Below are 21,650 nucleotides of genomic sequence, written 5' to 3'. Positions count from 1 at the left end.
TTCAACATGTTTCCTTTAAGTTACGCCCCTGAAAAAGGGGACAAATGATCACAGCAGTGATTCAGTGTCAAGTTTCCTCAACACGCACGTCACTGTGATGAAATTATACACACAAATTCAAACATTCTTAGAGACACATTCTCAATACTCACATTTTACATCTGCATCATAAAAGTATTTAAACTCAAGCAACACAAAAACAACTGTACTAAAATATCATTCATAAATGTCCACATATATGTTCACCAGACACAAAAACACGTGGCGGCTAAGTGCTGCACTTGCTAGCTACCAAGGCTATGTTCGCACATGCGCTCAATTTCACTCAACAAAACTGGAATTTCATTTATTCGGAATACAACAAAAACACGTTCCTGATACTCTAAACATATTAGCAATGCACCATGAAAACACTACTTTAGTCCTGAACCTTACCAACCTGAAAAAGGGGAGAAATGATCACAGCAGTGATTCAGTATGTAGTTTCCTGAACACTAACTTTACTGTAATGAGGAAAATTCTGATTCCTGGGAAAGTTCGAGGAGACAAAAGCAATCGATCTCAGACTAAGCCATTGAGGTGCGTGTGTAGAGCCTAGATGTCCTGATCATGGCATAACTTAAACAATAAAGCACACAATGTGAAATTCAACAATGCTCTTGATTAAAACTGCTTAAGTTTAACTATCTCACCGACAAATGCAAAACAAACCCAACAAGCATCATTAGTCAAGCAGCTACCACTGAAATACCTGTTTGTAGCTCTTGTGCTGATTTTCATTTTAGACAGCAGGGGGCGTAATGTTGTTGTTGTATTGATACTGTAGTGTTGAGGTGTGTTTTGGGGTCAAAGTGCAAAATACAAGAAGCTGTTCTAATAGAGATGATAAGAGAATGTAATTAATTCCATGCTATGAAAGGCTTGATTTATGAAATATAGTGACAGAGTGGTCTGTTATTTGCTTTAAAAACCCACTTTCTGTTTGTTTACAGTAACCCTGTGTTTGCATGTGCATGTCTGGAAAAGGGAAGATATACAGAAACAGTCTCTGTGCTGTCAAGTCAGTGCACCTCTGTATTCTACCTCCACCATAGTGAATCCAGTGCACATCTGTCAGCATCTTTAAGTGACTGTATAGGTAGTATTTAACATGGAGGTGGTGCTACAGCTGCTGCACATGGAGCTTTGTCTCACTCTTACGGACAATCAGAGTAATGCAGGAGTGTTGAGTATATTCAGGAAGAATCCATACACTATATCGTCTTCAAATAAATCATAATCAATGAGGCAAGTTATGACAACCTTTGTTTTGTTTACCATATTTTTATTTTTATGTATGTTTTTACAGCAAGAATCAGTGAAGTGAGACAAAATTCAGTCATTACATGGAATTCCAGTTATATTTCTTATATTTACTGTTTTTTTAAATTTATTTTTGTTACATTTCCTCTTACATGCACACTAAATATGGAACTTAAACCCCAAAAATAAATGGTTATTATAAACCTATTACATAAAACATTATAATGCAAGTCATTATACTTTCAAAAATCCTTAAAAGTCGATATTTGGTTTGTAAATTGGGCTCTTTCCTGTGGTCATCATCATTTAGTCTAAAAGGGGGGAAGAAAAAGAGAATGAGTCAGCATCAGTTGACAGTTTTGTGTAGTGTAAAAATATAGAAAAATATGATTCAATAATCCCAAATGATTATATTATTTTAGAATATTCTTAATATTAAGCTGTAGATATATAATAAAACCAAACAAGTGACATGATAAACCGGACTGGAAGATTATGTTAAAACTGCAAAATGATTAATGCTGTATCTTACCTTAATTATGGTTGCTATGACACCATAGATGACGGAGAGGAGGAATAAAAGACTGAAAATAAAAGCCATATACCAGCTTTCCACAACAGTACCGTCGTATATATCACCACGCAGGACGTCATCTAAGAAATCACAGTGTTCCAATGTGTCTGTGAAAGAAGTAAAATTCAGTCATTTATTACACTGACTTTGCTACACCGAGAGGAATTGCAAAGATTTGAAATTTTAAAAAATGATGAGGTAACTAAATTGACTTATTGTGTAAAATTTGTAAACATTTCATGGACAATCTTTAATATGCAAGAGAATATGGATGCTGTGGTACCTGGTTTGGATATATTCAGGGACAGGCTGGTGTTTCCATGTGTCACCCTGCAGGTGAGAACCACTCCAGGTAAGGAGTCGACTTGGGACAGACGAAGGTGGCTTTGGACGCTGAACTTTCCATCTGGGCCTCTGTGGGGCTCGCTGGTGTCATAGTTCCACAGCTCTGTGTTATTATCACGTAACCAGGTGATGTTAATGGACGCTGGGCTGAAGCCAGAGACCAGGCACACGAGTTCATTGGAGCCCTGGAGCAAAAAGGCTGAAGGTTCGCTGTAGGTCACTGAGGCTGCAGAAAAAGTCATTAAAGTTAATTTCTTGGTTAATTTTATGAATTTGAGAAGAAAGAAAAGGCAAATCAACTCACCAAACACATCATCTATAGTGCTTTCAAACGCTGATTCAGATGACTCATGTCTGACAACACAAGAATACGTCGACCTTTTGTCCACACTTCTGGGTACATTCAGTCGGCTGCTCACTGAATAAGAGTTGCTCTCTGTGTGTTTCCAGGCAGGACTGTTGATGTAACGAGACGACGGGAGTTTCTGACCATCCTCCACCCAATACACTATGATGTTAGATGGGAAAAATCCAGAAACCAGGCAAACCAGTGTGAGGACGTCAGACATGGACAGCTCAGATGCAGTTGGTTGCACTATTTTCACCGTTGGCGGAAACATGTCTGGAAGAACAGACAGAGAAGAAAACATTAAACAAAGGTTCATATTATCCTACCATTTTGGCAAACAGCCATTATGCAGAATAATAATGTTGGAAGAGTGAGTTTCTGAGTGGACAACTTTTATTTTTAACATTACCTCTGCTTTTGCTGATATGGTCTTCATAGCCCTGGTTGGCACATTGATGCTTTCCTTCACAAGAAACTTGTTTATATGCATGCCAGTCCTCTGCTGACACGTTGAGGAAGCTCTGCAAAGTCTCTGTTCCATTGCTGTGACTCACCGGTGACTCCGTATGGACTTTATGGGGGAAGTTTTTATTACCACCTACTTTCCAGGTGACAGAGAAATCATTAAGACGAGAGCCGACCAGGAGACAGGTAACAGTCACCTGTGCCTTGTTTAGAAGCTGCTGTAGTGTTGGTCCCTGAACATAGACGCCAACTATCTGAGAGGATGCTGGTGTTACTGAGGAACAAACACAACAGTAAAAGAATGAAAAATACTCATTTAATACATTTATTCCACATCTATTGATATTTCATGATGGATTGTGTTTTTCTTTTACCTGAGCAGAAGTTGATTTCCTTTTGGACTTTTTTGTTCAGAGACCTGTCAGACACTTCACAAGTGAAGACCTTCCCTGATGTCCACTCTGCCTGAGGGATGTGGAGTTGACTGGTTACTGCCACACGTCCATCTGCAGACATGCTGATATCATGAGTTGATGGAGATCTTTGCCGTGATTCAGAAACCCATTTAATTTGAGGGTTGAAGCCCCATCCAGAGCACAAGAGTGTCTGAGGTCCTGAATCTTCACTGGGAGCCAGAAGAAGTTCCACTGATGGGTCCACTGAAGAGAGATGAATCAGTGCATCAGTGAAACATTAGCTTGATTTTTAACAGTAAAATAAAGGTTGAAACATCAGAGACAGAAGAGTTTGTCCTCTCACCAAAAATATTGCCAGTGGAATCAGACTTAAAGCTTCTGACGAAGCCTTGATTGACTTTGCAGGTGAAACTTTTGTCTTTCCTCTGGTGACTCTGAGGGACAGTGAAGCGTCTGCTGACTGACTGGAGGCCTGGGCCTTCAGGAAGTTCTACATATTGTTTGTCAGAGATGTCGACATCATTGGCCTGAAAGGTGACGTAGAGGTCACGTGAGGAGAGATTTGTGATGTCACACTGGAGAACAGCACCGTCTCCCTTCAACAAATCTGGAAGAGATCTCCTGATCTCCACAGATGGAGATGCAACTTCAGGTCCTGGATGATCACAGCAGGAAACACAACACAGTTCATTCATTTATGTCCTTTGTGCACACAAGGTGTGATTGTCAAGTCATATAGTTGTCCTACCTGCAACATTTACTGTCTTCTCAGTGGGAGAGAAGCACTTATGTTCTGCTTTGCAGGTCACATGCCTCAGTTGCTTCCACTGATTGGAGGAAACCCTCACATTACTGGTGACATGAGTTGTGTTTCTGTCCTTGCTCACTGTGTTGCTACTTGAGGCTCTTCCATCCAACATCCAGGTGACCTTGGCATCAAAAACAGTCTGAACCAAACATGTTGCTGTCACCTCAGATGTTGAAATTACAGTCTTGAAGCTGGGAGTCTCCACATGGATGGATGGAGGGACGCTTGAATGAGCTGTCAGTGGAAAATACAAGAAACAAGAACAATGAAGTGAGACCAAACCAACAGCAAATTCTGTTTATGTAAACTACGTCTTTCATGTTACAGTACCATACTGACACTGTGCTTGAAAACTGCATCATTCAATAGTTTCTGTCTTCAACCTGAATCAGATTAATTTAGAGTCACTTATGACAACATCATGGAGGAATATTACTTTGGGTTTCTACAGAGGTTTTTGTCCACTTATTGATAGAGTAGCCTGTACAACATGCACATCCATTATACAGGTGAGTGAAGGCACATCTGACCAAACCCAGAAATAAATGTCAGAGAGAGACGATGTTACTGAGTGTCTGGAGAACAGTGAAAGATCTAGCAAAAGATTGAAATCATTCTATGATTAGTTGGACCATGAATAAAGGATTTACATTCACCAGGTGGACAGAAACACAATTTTAAGTAGCCTCCTAGTTGACATAAACTGACTAATATGACTTTAAATTCAGACAGAGTAACTTGTGGTTCAATGAGTAAATTTAGTATTTTGAAAGCAGATGTTGGTTTTGTTGTTGTTTTGTTAGAAACTTACCTGAGCAGAAGTTGATTTCCTTTTGGACTTTTTTGTTGTGAGACCTGTCAGACACTTCACAAGTGAAGACCTTCCCTGATGTCCACTCTGCCTGAGGGATGTGGAGTTGACTGGTTACTGCCACACGTCCATCTGCAGACATGCTGATATCATGAGTTGATGGAGATCTTTGCCGTGATTCAGAAACCCATTTAATTTGAGGGTTGAAGCCCCATCCAGAGCACAAGAGTGTCTGAGGTTCTGAATCTTCACTGGGAGCCAGAAGAAGTTCCACTGATGGGTCCACTGAAGAGAGATGAATCAGTGCATCAGTGAAACATTAGCTTGATTTTTAACAGTAAAATAAAGGTTGAAACATCAGAAACAGAAGAGTTTGTCCTCTCACCAAAAATATTGCCAGTGGAATCAGACTTAAAGCTTCTGACGAAGCCTTGATTGACTTTGCAGGTGAAACTTTTGTCTTTCTTCTGGTGATTCTGAGGGACAGTGAAGCGTCTGCTGACTGACTGGAGGCCTGGGCCTTCAGGAAGTTCTACATATTGTTTGTCAGAGATGTCGACATCATTGGCCTGAAAGGTGACGTAGAGGTCACGTGAGGAGAGATTTGTGATGTCACACTGGAGAACAGCACCGTCTCCCTTCAACAAATCTGGAAGAGATCTCCTGATCTCCACAGATGGAGTTGCAACTTCAGGTCCTGGATGATCACAGCAGGAAACACAGCACAGTTCATTCATTTATGTCCTTTGTGCACACAAGGTGTGTGATTGTCAAGTCATATAGTTGTCCTACCTGCAACATTTACTGTCTTCTCAGTGGGAGAGAAGCACTTATGTTCTGCTTTGCAGGTCACATGCCTCAGTTGCTTCCACTGATTGGAGGAAACCCTCACATTACTGGTGACATGAGTTGTGTTTCTGTCCTTGCTCATTGTGTTGCTACTTGAGGCTCTTCCATCCAACATCCAGGTGACCTTGGCATCAAAAACAGTGTGAACCAAACATGTTGTTGTCACCTCAGATGTTGAAATTACAGTCTTGAAGCTGGGAGTCTCCACATGGATGGATGGAGGGACGCTTGAATGAGCTGTCAGTGGAAAATCCAAGAAACAAGAACAATGAAGTGAGACCAAACCAACAGCAAACTCTATTTATGTAAACTATGTCTTTTATGTTACAGTACCATAGTGACACTTTGCTTTAAAACTGCATTATTCAATAGTTTCTGTCTTCAACCTGAATCAGATTAATTTAGAGTCACTTATGACAACATCATGGAGGAATATTACTTTGGGTTTCTCCAGAGGTTTTTGTCCACTTATTGATAGAGTAGCCTGTACAACATGCACATCCATTATACAGGTGAGTGAAGGCACATCTGACCAAACCCGGAAATAAACGTCAGAGAGATGATGTTACTGAGTGTCTGGAGAACAGTGAAAGATCTAGCAAAAGATTGAAATCATTCTTTGATTAGCTGGACCATGAATAAAGGATTTACATTCACCAGGTGGACAGAGACACAATTTTAAGTAGCCTCCTAGTTGACATAAACTGACTAATATGACTTTAAATTCAAACAGAGTAACTTGTGGTTCAACAAGTAAATTTAGTATTTTGAAAGCCGATGTTTGTTTTGTTGTTGTTTTGTTAGAAATTTACCTGAGCAGAAGTTGATTTCCTTTTGGACTTTTTTGTTCAGAGACCTGTCAGACACTTCACAAGTGAAGACCTTCCCTGATGTCCACTCTGCCTGAGGGATGTGGAGTTGACTGGTTACTGCCACACGTCCATCTGCAGACATGCTGATATCATGAGTTGATGGAGATCTTTGCTGTGATTCAGAAACCCATTTAATTTGAGGGTTGAAGCCCCATCCAGAGCACAAGAGTGTCTGAGGTCCTGAATCTTCACTGGGAGCCAGAAGAAGTTCCACTGATGGGTCCACTGAAGAGAGATGAATCAGTGCATCAGTGAAACATTAGCTTGATTTTTAACAGTAAAATAAAGGTTGAAACATCAGAGACAGAAGAGTTTGTCCTCTCACCAAAAATATTGCCAGTGGAATCAGACTTAAAGCTTCTGATGAAGCCTTGATTGACTTTGCAGGTGAAACTTTTGTCTTTCCTCTGGTGACTCTGAGGGACAGTGAAGCGTCTGCTGACTGACTGGAGGCCTGGGCCTTCAGGAAGTTCTACATATTGTTTGTCAGAGATGTCGACATCATTGGCCTGAAAGGTGACGTAGAGGTCACGTGAGGAGAGATTTGTGATGTCACACTGGAGAACAGCACCGTCTCCCTTCAACAAATCTGGAAGAGATCTCCTGATCTCCACAGATGGAGTTGCAACTTCAGGTCCTGGATGATCACAGCAGGAAACACAACACAGTTCATTCATTTATGTCCTTTGTGCACACAAGGTGTGTGATTGTCAAGTCATATAGTTGTCCTACCTGCAACATTTACTGTCTTCTCAGTGGGAGAGAAGCACTTATGTTCTGCTTTGCAGGTCACATGCCTCAGTTGCTTCCACTGATTGGAGGAAACCCTCACATTACTGGTGATATGAGTTGTGTTTCTGTCCTTGCTCACTGTGTTGCTACTTGAGGCTCTTCCATCCAACATCCAGGTGATCTTGGCATCAAAAACAGTGTGAACCAAACATGTTGCTGTCACCTCAGATGTTGAAATTACAGTCTTGAAGCTGGGAGTCTCCACATGGATGGATGGAGGGATGCTTGAATGAGCTGTCAGTGGAAAACGATGTTAGTTGTTCCATGTTAATCTGATCCAGTCTACTAAATATATTTCAAAATCTACTTTTAATTTTAATGCTTTTCACTGCAATGTGCTGTGAGACAGAAGCTGCTCATACTTACTTTGACAGATACTGAATGTTTTGCTGAATTCCTGTTCTTTGTGCGTGGACTTGCATGTGAAACTAGAGCCTTTCTCCCATTCTTTCGTATTTGGCTCAATCTCGCTGGTCAAAGTGTAGGTTTTCTCGCCTGCCTCCACACTCTGCAGCTTCTTTGAGACAGGTGTAATGTTGATACGTTGACTGTCCCTTTGCCACTCCACACTCACTTTGTCTGGAAAGAAGTCACTTAAGGTGCAGATGAGTCGGACTTGTGAGTTCCCAACTTCACCTTCCCAAACAGGCTGCAGTGTGATTTTTGGTGGGACAATCCGTGGAGCTGAGATAGAGCAGAGATTATTTAGTCTTTCTGAGTGCTAGATATGAACATTTAAAAAAAGACTGTGTTGATCTCAGCTATACGTACCTTCAGAATCTGGTAAGTAATCAACCATTTAGTCTCATGTCTAAGTGCAGTGTGTTTGTATTTAGGCTAGGTGGCAGAGTTGTCTATTTGTTTGTGTTGCAGAGCTGCAGTCAGGTGGAGATGTGGTTTAAAAGTTTGTTGCACAGATGCTGAGCATGATAGGGCAGAGTGATCAGGACCAGCAGCAAGCGGAAGCATTGAGTAACACCCAGGTCTCAAAAAAGTACCAAAATACAGAAGTGAAACGATGCAATGAGCAACGGAGCGTCACAGACACCAGGTGTGAGGTGTGGTTAGGCCAGTAAGAGAAACAGAGCACACATTTAAATATCTCATATCACTTTACATACATTATCACATGACTTCTCAGGACTTTGGCGAAGGTTTTAGTTCTCAAGTCTGGTAATAATAGACTCAGAAAGTAACCGACTGTAAAATGTCCCAATTTACATATTGAGTTGAACATGGGCTGCTGACTCCAGGTGCTGGGGAGTGTGATGAACATAACAGCATGCTACACAGTAAAAAAGACAAAATGTTCAGTAAAATCAAGAATATATTTGTGCAAATTCTGTATTAAAGCAGGTACAGTTTCAAAATAATGCAAGACAGAAAGAAGTTGAAGGAGCAACATCAATCTAAACTTCATTTCAACATTTATTTTCAAAAAGACATAAACCTTCTGTGATCAAAATGAGAGAAAAAAGATAAACATGATTACTTACATGGCATTATGAGTATATATGAAAAATGTGTGAAAAATACTTTTTTTTTGCTTTACAGAAAGTTCCCCTCATATTCTCCTTGTTTCATTTGACCTAAAAGAAGAGGAAGATAAAAAGGAATGCAATGAAAACATTCTAAACTATACAGTTTGCTACCACTTACATGAGTTAGATTTCTTATTTTGTTTTCACATTACAGTCCAACACTGCTTTTTCACAAATTATCATTGTTTTATGAAGATGACAGGCAAAATAAATGGATCAATATGTGGCACAACCAATATGTTAAAGTGGCTAGTTTGGTAATCAGCTGAATTATTTTTAGCTTAATGATCTTATCAGAAACAGTACCTAATATTGTAAATATTACAACATCATTACCTGCAAAGTATTACTACATTCAATACAGTGGAGTGGCCACAAAATTTGATGTAAAACTGCAGATTTATGGCCCTCAGGGATAATATTTGCTTTACAAATATGATTTAAAATGTCTATAAAAATCACATATTTGGGCATTGTATTGCATGAACATATGTGTTTTTTAAATAACTGTACATTTAACATGACTAACTGACATTTCTAGAAATTAGATGATTTTAGAATTAGAATAAAATGACATAAAAGATTGTGGTCACATGCGATTGGTGTAGAGAATATTTTAATTGTTGCTTAGATTGGTTAAACTATTTGTAATTGCAGTAAGATGTTGTCAAAAACGATCATTTCACTGGTGTTACCATGTTTTTCACAGTAAAATAAATAAATCCATTTTTAAAAAATGCATTTAAAAAATCTAATTTTATGGAAAATAACTCAGCATTTCAGTTTTTTGTGGTTTTTTTTTGTTGTTGTTTAAAAGTCAGAGATTATCTGTAATTTGAGAACCCAACAATTATTTCAAGCAATATGCTAACATTTATCTATCTATCTTTTATTAATGACTATGTATTCATACGCTATTTGTTCTGCTTTCTTAAAATACTGTACACATTTGCATAAAATGACAATTATCTCTAATTAAATGTGTATTTCCGTCTATAAAAGTTTATCTCAAAAATATAAATTTAAGGGTCTTTTCTTCATATTTTTCAAAATTCTGAAGAAAATTCTATACACTTTTTCCTCTCTGTTTTTCTACAGAAAATTGACTATAATATTTCTACTGTATTTTTTCACGTTTCTTTAATTGAACACACAAACTTACATAAAATGACATCGATTATCTATCATTACACATGTAGCTCTTTCTATAAAGGTTCATGAACATGATTTTTATTATTTGTGAATAATTGGTTGATACTGCAAATTGTCAGTGAAGTGTCTTAATTCAGGTGAAATCTGTAAAATTAAACTGTCACTGTAGAATGTTATGTCTATCAGGTTATTAAAGGTGTTTGAGCATAATATACATTTTTTAAAATCTGCAAAAATAACCGTGTTTCTCTGCAAAGCATCCAATGAAAATGTAAATAAATGTATTGTGTTTGCACTATATTTGAATTAGGATAATTTTCTGTAATTTTAAAGTTTTTTTTTTTTTTTTTTTAAATCTTTAAAATAAATTATCTACTCTGTTGACTCCTTCTGGATGAGTTAAAACCAGATCTGTACACAACATATATAAATGGATCATTACCTTGATAGCAGTGGCTCCAATGGTGAAGAGCAGAGTGATGAGGAAGAGGAGGATGAAGGTGAGAGCTGTCTTGGCCATGGTGTCTTCTTCTGCCTCCATGGCTGCGTTCCATTCATTGTTAACTTCAAACATGAGCTCTGGATGTGGTGCACAGTAATTATCCGGTTAATACTTGCAGCAATCCACATCCAACACAACACACTGTCAAGTTAAATCATAAATGTTATAATCTCTGAGGTGAGAATGAATTTTATCCATCAATTAGCTTGTCAGAAGATATTCACAAAAATGTGGCTTGATTGTTTTGCATGTCATTAAAAAAAAAAAGTCCTCCAGCGACCCTGACTTGCTCTTGATGGACCCCATCATTAGTGTTGTGTCAACAACTTGGCTTGTGAATTACTGCATTCATTGTTTGACCACAGAACAATCATCTGTGCAAGACCCAGTGGAAGAAATAGTCGCACAAAGACAAGTCACAGAAGCAGTGTTAATGCGCTCTCTGCAAATAAATTAAACAACTTATTTCATTCAACTGCTGCCTGAAGTTAGCACGGTGGTGCAACTCTACAGAATATGATGGTGAAAGTGTATAGAGCTGGAAAATGCTGATATCTACTCCTAAGTTGTGTTGCATTAGAACGGCACTGTGACTGTACACTCACAACAGACATGTAGCTGTCAACAGACATCAAATAAAGACATGAATTACATGTGACAAACAACAACAGAGTTGCAAAGTTTTTTTTTATTTTGATTTTGAATCTGCATTAAAAAACACACAAACACAACATCATATCACAAACAACAAACAGTAAACAACAAAGAACAGGAGACACTGCGACATGACATAACATCTACTGGGCCTTGCACGTTTCGGGGACGTTCATGTTGAGGTTGACCAGGTTGGTTTTGTCACCTGTTCTGTATCCAATGGACCTGACGATGGTTTTGGTTGTGTTGCCCAGGGATTCGTGGTAAACTACACAGCTATACACCGCATCAGGCTTTGCCCACTGCTCGAGGGTGAGGGTTAAGTGGCCATAAGCAGAATAGGATCCGTTGCTTTCTACTGAGCTTGTGGTATTGAACTCAAAATCTGAGTTTGCTTCCTCGTCATCAACAAGCCAAGACACAAAAACGTCCTGAGGGTAGAAGTCTTTCACATAGCAAGTCAGGGTCACCTTTTCTTTTCTAGTTTGTTCTACAGGAGGCAGCATAAACACTGAAGGACGCTGAGGTTTTGCTCCTGCAAGCATGAGAGAACAATTAGATCTCATCCACACATTAAGTGGATAAAGTACCAGAGAAAAAGTAAACAGAGAAAAATGCATTTGATTAGACAGTTACTGAGTAGTTTTCTTACCAATATTCCTCTGATAGAGTTTTGTCAGGGGGTCAAAAAAGTCTTCACTTTCAACAACGCAGTAGCGCTTTTTCCCTTCGGCCCATTCATCATATGTGATTTCAAGTTCAAGGTTGAATGTGCCTTTCTTTCCTTTAGGTGGGACCTTAAATGCACCAGCCATGTCAGTTTTATTCTCATCCTGCCACAATATTTTCTCAACTCTTCCCCTGTTTATCTGGACTTGACATGTTATAGTTCCTTTTCTTTTGAGAAACATGTCCTCGACTGTGGGGTGTAAGATATTTACATCCACATCTGCTTCCCTACATCCTTCAGGTCCTGCATGAAGAAATAATGAACAATCATTGAGCAAAAAGACCTGATAAACCATGCAAACATGAATTAATTCACATGCTAAGAATTTACTCACCCGTTTGTGTATATTTGTAGGTCACAGAAGCATTCTTGAATACTTCAACATTGTTTTCCCCTTTCCCCTTAAACACACATGTGAATGTTGTTCCATCACTCCACTCTGTGGTCTGTACTGAGAGAAAACTTGACGCACTGTACAAGGTGTTACCATTGCTGTCTTTTCTTTCTCCAAAAGGTGCTGTGATCTCGTCTTTTTGGCCAGTGACTTCATTTCCGTTTTTCAACCATTTGATCTCATAACTTTTTGGTGAAAAATCTTTGGCAATGCAGGAGAAGGAAACTTCCTCTCCCTCATCAGAGGAACACACTTTTATAGTTGGCAGCTGATAAACCACCGCTGAAAAACAAACACATACACAAATATATATATATGCAGAAGCAGGGAATAATATATATATATGCAGAAGCTGAGGTGAACGAGGAGCTACAATATTCACATAATCTCGATTTACTTACAATAAACATGATTTTATGTTTGTTCTGCAACTGAACTCTTCTAATTATTACTAAAGTGTGCAACAAAAGTCCAAAGGAAATTTTTATGGTCATAAAATTACATTACAGCAGATCTTTAATGCTCACTTCTGCATATACATTGACTGGCAAGCAAACACAGACTATTAATTCTGTTAATTATCAATGTACAGCGAAAGTGGAGGCAAGCAAAGATCAGGGAGGACTAGAATTAAGCGACAAAAGAGAATCAAACAGTGAAACAAACCACAGCAGTCTTTTCTCAGACAGCTGCAGAGGACACAGTACATTAGTGAGGAATTAATCATGAGCAAGCTTTAACCTTTTCATTCCACCTCACTGTGGCTTTTTCACAAAGCCTAATATGAATTTAGAAATGTTTCAGCTGCTATTTAATTCTGTGAAAGTTGAATTTGCTGCTTGATGTTTGTTTTGGATCAAATTAAAGTATGTTCATGTCAAAAACAGTTAAACAAGTTATTGTAATATGTTCACCTGATTAAAAAAAACAGCTGGGGATAAATTTGTATATATTATTATTATTATTATTATTATTATTATTATTATTATTATTATTATTATTATTATTATTATTATTATTAATAATTAATTAATTAATTAATTTAGAAATTTAACTGTATTGAAGTCTGTCCTGAAAAAAACAATAAAACAAGTAATAGTGATTTATTTCTTGTTGACATATTGCAGTTAGATTAGCAGTTGAAGTTTCTACACTTATCAGAAGCAGTGACTACAGGTAGCCACTTAGAATTTATTATCTGGAATACATTTATTTACTCCATATTAAATCTAAAAATTACATTGACTAATGGTTATATGTTTGACATATTAAATCTTGCATTCAGTTATTTTTTAAAATAAATTACACCATTTTGCAAAAAAAAAAAACAAAAATCCTGCAATTTGTGTGATTTTAAAATATGTGTACAACTCTGTGGTGTAACACCTTTCAGAACTGAAATCAGCTACTAAAAAGTATTAATTTATGACATAGCATGGGGCTTACGTTTTGGCTTCACGATAGGAGCCTCTGCATTCCCAGCAGCATGAGTCACCATGCATTTGACCATTTCACTTTGGTTCCAGTCCTGTCTTCTCACTTGGATTTGACTGACTTCCGAGTACAAGTTGTTTTTCTGCACTGGAGGATACTGGATGAAGTTGGTCAAGGCTGCGTTGTTTTTGGTCCATGAGAAAGTCAGTGAGGAGGGAGTGAAGCCGGTGGCCAGGCAGCCAAGTGTGATCATTTCTGCATCTTCGGCACCACATTGTATCAGAGGAAACACGGTTGGCTTTGTTGAAGTGGCTGAGAAAAGGAACACAAGCATAAAATGACAGTATTAAAATAGAATGAAAATCATGCAACACACTTTTTTCCCCAATAATTAGTTAAACAGAAACCACTTTAAGAGATTCAAGTGTAACAAAGCCCAACATGACAGACATCACTTTTAAAAAGTTGAATTCACAAACACATCTTTTCATCAGCCTCCTTCAATAATGTTATTTGTTCAAGTATTTTAGTTATTCTATATACAAACCAGAAGATACTTCACTAAATGCACAATTTACAGAACAACCGTTTGTTTGAAACTGGATGAAGAAAAAATCCAAGAACAAAGCCCAACACGACAGACATCACCTTTAAAAAGTTGATTTCACAAACACGTCTTTACATCAGCCTCCTTCAATAATATTATTTGGTCAAGTATTTTAGTTACTCTATATACAAACTCTTTAAATACTTTACTAAAAGCAGAATTCACACAACAACCATTTGTTGAAACTGTACGAAGAAAAATGTAAAGTCCACACTGACAAAATTTAGGACATTTTTTTTACAAATACTCACTTTCATTCAATATCAATGGGTACATATGAGAATTAATGTTTTTCTTACCTGATTAAAATAGAATTAAAAGAATGTAACACACATTTGCCAAATATTTAGCTAAAGAGAAACCACTTAAAGAGAATCAAGTGGAACAAAACCCAACATGAGAGACATCAGTTTTAAACAGTTAATTTCACAAACACATCTTTACATCAGCCTCCTTCAATAATATTATTTGTTCTAGTATTTTAGTTATTCTACACACACATTAGTAGAATATTTTACTAAAAGCACAATTCACACAACAACCATTTGTTTAAAACTGGATGAAGAAAAATGTAAAGTCCACATTAACAGAATTGAGGACATTTTCTTACAAAAAATATGAATTTCTATTCAATTTTATCGGTTATTTATGAGAATGAATGTTTTTCTTACCTGATGTTACAGTTACAGTTGTACCTTTTCCCCAGTAGTCAAAAACACCGTAGCACAGTGATCAATCTACTTAGATGTTAGTATAAAAACCCTGATCTACTGCTGTCTACTAGCCAACACGAAAAGTCTCCTTTAACATTTAAATAATCCTTCTGTGTTCTAAAAACCTCTTCAGTGACCCACAACATGCCTCAGTATGAGAATATTACATTTTAGAATAAAGATATTGACTTTTAAAACCGACTTGACATAAAAGATGACCTTCTAAAATCTAAAATATACCATAAAGTGGATTTAAAAGGTGCAATTCTTACCTGATGACACCGTTACCATAGTTCCTTTTCCCCAGTAGTCGAAAGCCCAGTTATCACAGTTAAACGAGTCTATTCACACTTGTCACAAAAACCCAACACTGACACATCCTGATCCTTTTTTTGGTTTGGAAGAATTTAAATCAATCTAAAATAAAAACCTATTTCTGGAGTTATCTTTCAACAGAATTAAACAGTCACAAGGTTGGAATTTTTACTGAATTTGACGTCAAGTTACCAAATACTGTTGACTGTTTTAACACTGCCAAATGGTTATGACCACATTAAAAATGACAATTATGTAATTTAGTGATGTAATTGCAAATTTCTTCCTCTGTTTAGATGGAATAAAAGTTCATACCTGAGGTGACGGTGACTGTTGTTCCTTTTCCCCAGTAGTCAAAAGCGTAGTCACAGTGCTAGAAATTATTACCCACCACATACAAAAACCTGCTCCCACATTCAGACACTGTCCATGATTGGTTATTTCATCATAATCTACCCTCTGCTATATTTTTCTTGGCTTTTACAAAATCAGAGACTCAGAAAATTGAACTAAACATGATTTTCATCATTAGAATTTAAACTGGGACTGCAGATTATAATACATTTGACATTCCATAAATTAAAGGACTGCACGGTTTCACATTTATGTGTCTTTAAAATATGAAAAAAATCTGAATATACACATGTAGAGTGGAAAAATTAGATGACTTACCTGATGTAACTGTAACCGTTGTTCCTTTTCCCCAGTAGTCAAAAGCATCGTCACAGTGTAATAAGTCAGTACATTCAACATACAAAAACCTTAAAGATGCCGCTGATTCACTGACATCTAAATACGCCACCTTAGAAACGTCAATTAATACATTTTCAATTAGAGTGAAGACAAAGAGCTTGTTTTACCTGATGTGACAGTCACCATTGTTCCTTTTCCCCAGTAGTCAAAAGCAGCGTCACAGTGTAACATATCAACACATCCAACATACAAAAACCTTAAAGATGCCTAAATATGTTGCATAAAGCAAAGTAAATCATATATTTCCAACATAAGGGAGAAAAAGCTTTGTTTTTACCTGATGTGACAGTAACCGTTGTTCCTTTCCCCCAGTAGTCAAAGTAGTCGTCACAGTGACAGATTTCAATAGCACTCAGTACAAAAAGTGTCAGAATATCTTGTCATCCTAATATTCATCCTATTTAATCAATAAACACTTGAATATAACTAAAATATACCCAGATGTTTGTTTTTGCTGCAGATTTCACCCAAGTTTGTGTAGAGAATGAAATATATTTCATGATAAATCAGAAAAGTGTTGAATTTTCTTCACTGTAGATATTTTAAAATCTCACTTACCAGAAGTTATTGTGACTTGTGTTCCTTTCCCCCAGTAGTCAAAGTAACCGTCACAGTGAGAAATTACAAGCTGACTCTAATACAAATACTTAAAGTGCTTAAACCAAGAGAAGCATACAGGTTTCACTGACGAAGGAATTCCCATTACGCCATGTAATATCAATTTCCCTGGAGAAATTCTTTTCCTGTGGTTATATTAAACTAAACTGGTGCCAACAGTTGGTGAACACTTCCTCTTTATCAGCTCCAGTTCCTGCTGCATGAAGCTCACACAACCAGATAGACGAGATTCAGCTGATACTGTGCTGCACGGCTGCTTTAAGGAGGAAAAGTAAAGATTTAGTGGGATTTAGGTTTGCTTCTCATCCACTTTTAGTTGTGCCTGTTGGCCAGTTTGACCCTTTGAGTGCAAAAGAGGCCTGAACCAGAAGTCAAATAATTCACTTTGAAAAGCTCTAAGAGCAACGAAAAGCCCAGAAAAACTGACCCCCGGTCTTCTTTTTTCTTTCCTCTGGGGAAAGCATGAGAGACATTTACCTTTACAACAGTGCTTTGATTTTAGCCCTGCATTTGAACAACTAGTAATAAAACCCTTCATCATCTCTTTCCCCTGTCATATCTGCAGAGTGTTTAATTCAACCTGAACTTTAACTTCAATTTTAAGCAATTGAAAGAATTGCAAAGGTCATTGTGAGGAAACACAAAAAGTACTTGGAGACAATGCAAATCCAAAAATGTGTGCCATGACCCTTACTGAGCTCCGTAACTATTGTTGAGTCATTAACCACACTTGTTTCAGCAACAACTTTGTTTACTGCCATCCATTACACACCACAGAATACAGCACTCGTAAAAACACCTTGGGCGCGCGACCATCTGTGTGATCCCGCGGTACTTCCAGGACCTCTCGCACATGCGCCGTAGGGAAAACATAACTTAACAATCTCCCCCTTTTTTTTTCTTTTTAAAAGTGAATAACTGTAACAGGCAGAATTGTAAACATATGTAACATAACATAGAATAAACTATACAAAGAATGTATAGCTGAAGGGAACTTAACAGAATAAGCAAAGCATTGCAAAGTCAGCTAGAATTTAAGTTTGCAAACACCTTCACTGAGAACTCTTAGAAGGCCGAGAGCAGATGCCCCCTTTTTGGTTAGACAGTTTGCAAGTTGCTCTTTGGTGGCTGACCAGATGATCTGCTGAATGGTCCCAGAGTGTATCAGTTCCTTCATACCACTGATCTCAAGACGCAGTCTTTTCTCGGTGACTGACTTTGTGGATTTTACTGCATCCAGTAGTGAATGATTGTCAGTTACACACACAATGGGTACATTTTTGCATGAACAGCTCCCAGTTGTGATTTCAGAATATAGTGATGCAAGAAAAACTGCACTGTCTATCCCATCTGCAAGTGCTAGAGTCTCTCCTGCTAATGTGCTCCGCACAACTCTTCTGATGCGTTTGGACTGCCAGGAGATGGGTGAAAATTTCCCATTTTCACCCATGAGCATGATAAAATGTCCACCCTGTGTGCCACCATCCGAAAGGTTTCCCATGGAAGAATCACTGAACACCACAAGTTTGAGGGAGCTGTTTTCTCCCAGATATTGAAACCGCAACATGACATCCTCTGATTTTAGTTTTCTAATGAGCTTGTTTGCAGAATGCAGTGTCTGAATAGTAGCATGTTTGGTGCTAGAGGCTAAGATAGAAATATCACACATCATGTCTGGTCGACTCTGCCTTGCTACCCACAAAATTTGTCCAATCTTGGACTTTAACATGTCTGCTTCACTGTCTGTTAAGGGCGCGTCACGCTGTGTCGCTCTTACAGGATCAATGGGAATGCCTTGCAGATTGTTAATGTATGTGCTTTGTTTTACCTGAATTTCATCCTGCATAGAATGTACTTCCATTCCTATGTACCTGAAGTTACTGTGCTCTTCTCTACCAACCTGAAAAGCAGTTTTTAACTGAGGGATGATCATAGCAGAAAATGCATCTGTACCTCCCCAGATAAAGTCATCTACATGAGATGCAAGGATCCCCATCACCTTGCCACACTGATCTAACCAGAAAAATACAGCTGGATCTACTTTTGACACAGTGGCTCCTAACTGTTGCATGGTGTCTCTGACTCTGTTGTACCAGTACAAAGAAGCATCTGTTAGACCATAAACACATTTCTTTAACTTCCACACAGTCCCTTTGCTCTGTGTCTCCTGAGGAGGGCGAATGTAAATGTCTCTAGTCAGTGTTTTACCTTGTAGAAAGGCGGCTTTAATATCAATCGTGTTCAGCTGCCACTTGTTTTGACATATGACTGCCATGATCATTTTCAGAGACTCTGTAGCACACGTTGGTGAGTCCTTTGGAAGGTCTTGAGTATTAAGCTCTTCAAAACCTCTTGCTACAAGTCTAGCCTTTGGCACAACTCCATCTGCGGTTTCTTTTAGTGTGCACACCCACCTGGTTGAGAGACATTTCTGACCTTCATCTTCGACTTCATCAAACACATTGTTCTTTTTCCAGCTGACAAGCTCTGCATGTTTGGCGGGCAGAAAGATGTCTTCATTAACCACTAACACATCCTCATTGTTAGTGCTGACGTTCTCTCGTTCTGCAGGAACCACCTCAACGCTGTCCATTGCACCAAGGTTGACCGAGCCTGTTGTGCCAGCTATTTCCTCAGGCTGGCTGAACTGTATATTGTACCAGTCTTTGTTTTTTCCAGTAGCCTTTCCTGCTCGGCCAAGAATTGTCCCAGTATGGTGTCGTCCACTTTGAATGTCTTTGTACTTTACCGCTTGGCCAGTTTTCATCTTTTGGCCACCATGTGTTGATGGGGCTTGTGGCATTTGAGACTGATCAAGACTGCTCCCTGTAGTTGACTCTGATGTATCAGGGGGTTCATTATCATCAGCATCATTAGTTCCATTGTTTGTCTCTGACATCTCCTCATTGTCACTTTCAGCTTCACTGAAATCTGCTGCTGGTGTAACTGTGTGATTCTCAACAGTGTCAATTTCTTGTTTCTCTTGTTCTGTTTTTACAATGTCATCTTTGGTTTGAGGATCGTCCACTTTTCTGAGTCTTGTCTGATGTACTCGCACATATACTCCTCCATGTCTTACAAATACAACAGCTCCATCTTGGCCTATTACCACCCCTGGCCCTTTCCACTCATTACAGTCCACCCTCTTATAGTAGACTTTGTCTCCGGTGTCATATCTGTCGTCAACTGGCTGCAGTTGTTTGCGTAAAGCTCTTCGGATTCTCTCAGAGCATTCAGCCTCTGTGAATGCCTTTCTCATATCATGTAGGGTTGCGATGTGTTGAGCTACCCAAGAGCTTACAGTAGTTTCCAGTGCTGGGGGTTTATCAGTGAGCACTGAGGGCAGGTTTGGGTTCTGGCCAAACACTAGTTGATAGGGGCTATAACCATGTACGTTGTGCATGGAGTTCTTTGCCATGAGTGCCCAATCAAGTGCCATCTTCCAGTCGCAGTTATTGTCTTTCTTAACTTTCAGCAACATTTGAGTTAGAGTTTGATTGTGCCTTTCCAAAAGGCCATTACTCCATGGACTGTAAGCTGCAGTAGTTTTAATCTCAATATTAAACTTCTCAGCCATGTCTTTTACTTCCTCGTTGTTGAATTCACCTCCATTGTCACTAAACAGCCTGCGCGGAGGGCCATGAACACTGATCCAACAGTGTATGAACTGCTTCACAATCTCTTGAGGTTTCTTTGTTGTGATGATACTCCCTGCACTGAAACGAGTGAAGTGGTCAATAGCATGTAAATACCACACATTTGGTTGAAGCTCATGTAGGTCAACAGCCACGGTCTCATTGTAGGTTGAAGCCATAGGAAGACCTACAACTGGCTTGTGCTTTGGCTTACTGTACCTGCTGCATGTTTCACAGTGTTTGACAATATTCCTGAGAATAGCACTGCTTTCTTTGTCCTTAGTACCTGAGCAGGCCAGTAGCTTTTGCAGTCTCTCAACTGAAGCATGTCCAAACTGTCTGTGTAGTTTCAGTAGTATTTTCTCCTTTTCTTTGGTGCTCATGTTTTCTTTTACAATGAGTATCTCATCTTCAACTTGGGTTTCAGTTTCACTTGTCTCTTCTTTGTCTTGACACTTGTCTCTTAAGTTCACGCAGTAGTGTCCTGAAGATGTTAGCTCAAGCTTAACCGGTTGTTTAAACATTGTTGCTTTGTCATGTGCTATATCTAACACAGCGTTGGCCCTTTTTAACGAAGCTTTACTTAAAAGCATTGGTATGTTTGCTGGGACAACTTCAGTTTCTATTTTGCATCTGGTCTGCCCTATCTTTGCTGGTAGGGTCACTCTTCTTGTGGAATGAACTACTTTGCCATCACCAAATCTGAATGGCCTTGCACTTACTTCATCCACAATTTTGTGTAACTCACTTTGTGGCAGTCCACTTGTATACTCCTCAAGCCATTTTTCCCCACACACTGTTCTTGTGCAGGCTGTGTCAATCACTGCTGACCCTAGAGCTTCCACCATGAAGATTTCTGCATGAGACAAAGTTTCATCAGAGAGCAAAGTGATATTACATTGCTCATATTCACTTTTTTGCTCTTCATCCTTTGTCAGTTTGACATTTTCTCTTTTGTTTGGACAGTCCTTTGCCCAGTGAAATGTGCTCTGACAAACTGCACATCGTGATCTTCTACC

At 38.5% G+C, this 21,650-nt stretch overlaps 1 protein-coding gene and 1 gene segment (V, D, J or C); both read right to left on the bottom strand.

Annotated features, from left to right (window-relative positions):
- Window positions 1–1,311: 1,311 nt before the first annotated feature.
- On the bottom strand, window positions 1,312–9,168 carry LOC111585986 (hemicentin-2-like). Of its 2 annotated transcripts, XM_035941702.2 has the most exons (17): window positions 9,080–9,137; window positions 8,355–8,868; window positions 7,950–8,267; window positions 7,524–7,817; window positions 7,117–7,428; window positions 6,732–7,016; window positions 5,863–6,156; window positions 5,456–5,767; window positions 5,071–5,355; window positions 4,200–4,493; window positions 3,795–4,106; window positions 3,410–3,694; window positions 2,980–3,309; window positions 2,526–2,843; window positions 2,160–2,447; window positions 1,835–1,983; window positions 1,312–1,613 (listed from the first exon to the last, which is right to left on the bottom strand). In XM_035941702.2, exons 2-17 carry the CDS (start codon window positions 8,380–8,382, stop codon window positions 1,605–1,607), a joined length of 4,113 nt encoding a protein of 1,370 aa, XP_035797595.2. In that variant the 5' UTR covers window positions 8,383–8,868; window positions 9,080–9,137; the 3' UTR covers window positions 1,312–1,604. The 2 variants fall into 2 exon arrangements, with proteins under 2 accessions (XP_035797595.2, XP_023151404.2); XM_023295636.3 differs by having other exon boundaries at window positions 8,355–9,168.
- Window positions 9,169–11,448: 2,280 nt separating this feature from the next.
- The window catches only part of LOC129347667 (immunoglobulin mu heavy chain-like), a 28,001-nt gene continuing 17,799 nt past the window's right edge, over window positions 11,449–21,650 (bottom strand). The window contains 5 exon segments of the C gene segment in view: window positions 11,449–11,967; window positions 12,085–12,405; window positions 12,497–12,838; window positions 14,003–14,302; window positions 16,298–16,355. Of these exon segments, the coding sequence occupies window positions 11,576–11,967; window positions 12,085–12,405; window positions 12,497–12,838; window positions 14,003–14,302; window positions 16,298–16,355 (1,413 nt within the window).

This window comes from Amphiprion ocellaris, chromosome 19 (genome assembly GCF_022539595.1).
Source record: "Amphiprion ocellaris isolate individual 3 ecotype Okinawa chromosome 19, ASM2253959v1, whole genome shotgun sequence".
Taxonomy (NCBI): domain Eukaryota; kingdom Metazoa; phylum Chordata; class Actinopteri; family Pomacentridae; genus Amphiprion; species Amphiprion ocellaris.
This window is presented reverse-complemented; position numbering and strand designations above follow the sequence as displayed.

Coding starts and splice junctions, on each gene's coding strand:
- LOC111585986 (XM_023295636.3), bottom strand. CDS start 8,382: ATGGTTGATTACTTACCAGATTCTGAAG. Junction 4,107..4,199: donor GAAGACAGTAAATGTTGCAG/GTAGGACAACTA, acceptor GTGATCATCCAG/GACCTGAAGTTGCATCTCCA. Junction 2,448..2,525: donor CACTATAGATGATGTGTTTG/GTGAGTTGATTT, acceptor CTTTTTCTGCAG/CCTCAGTGACCTACAGCGAA.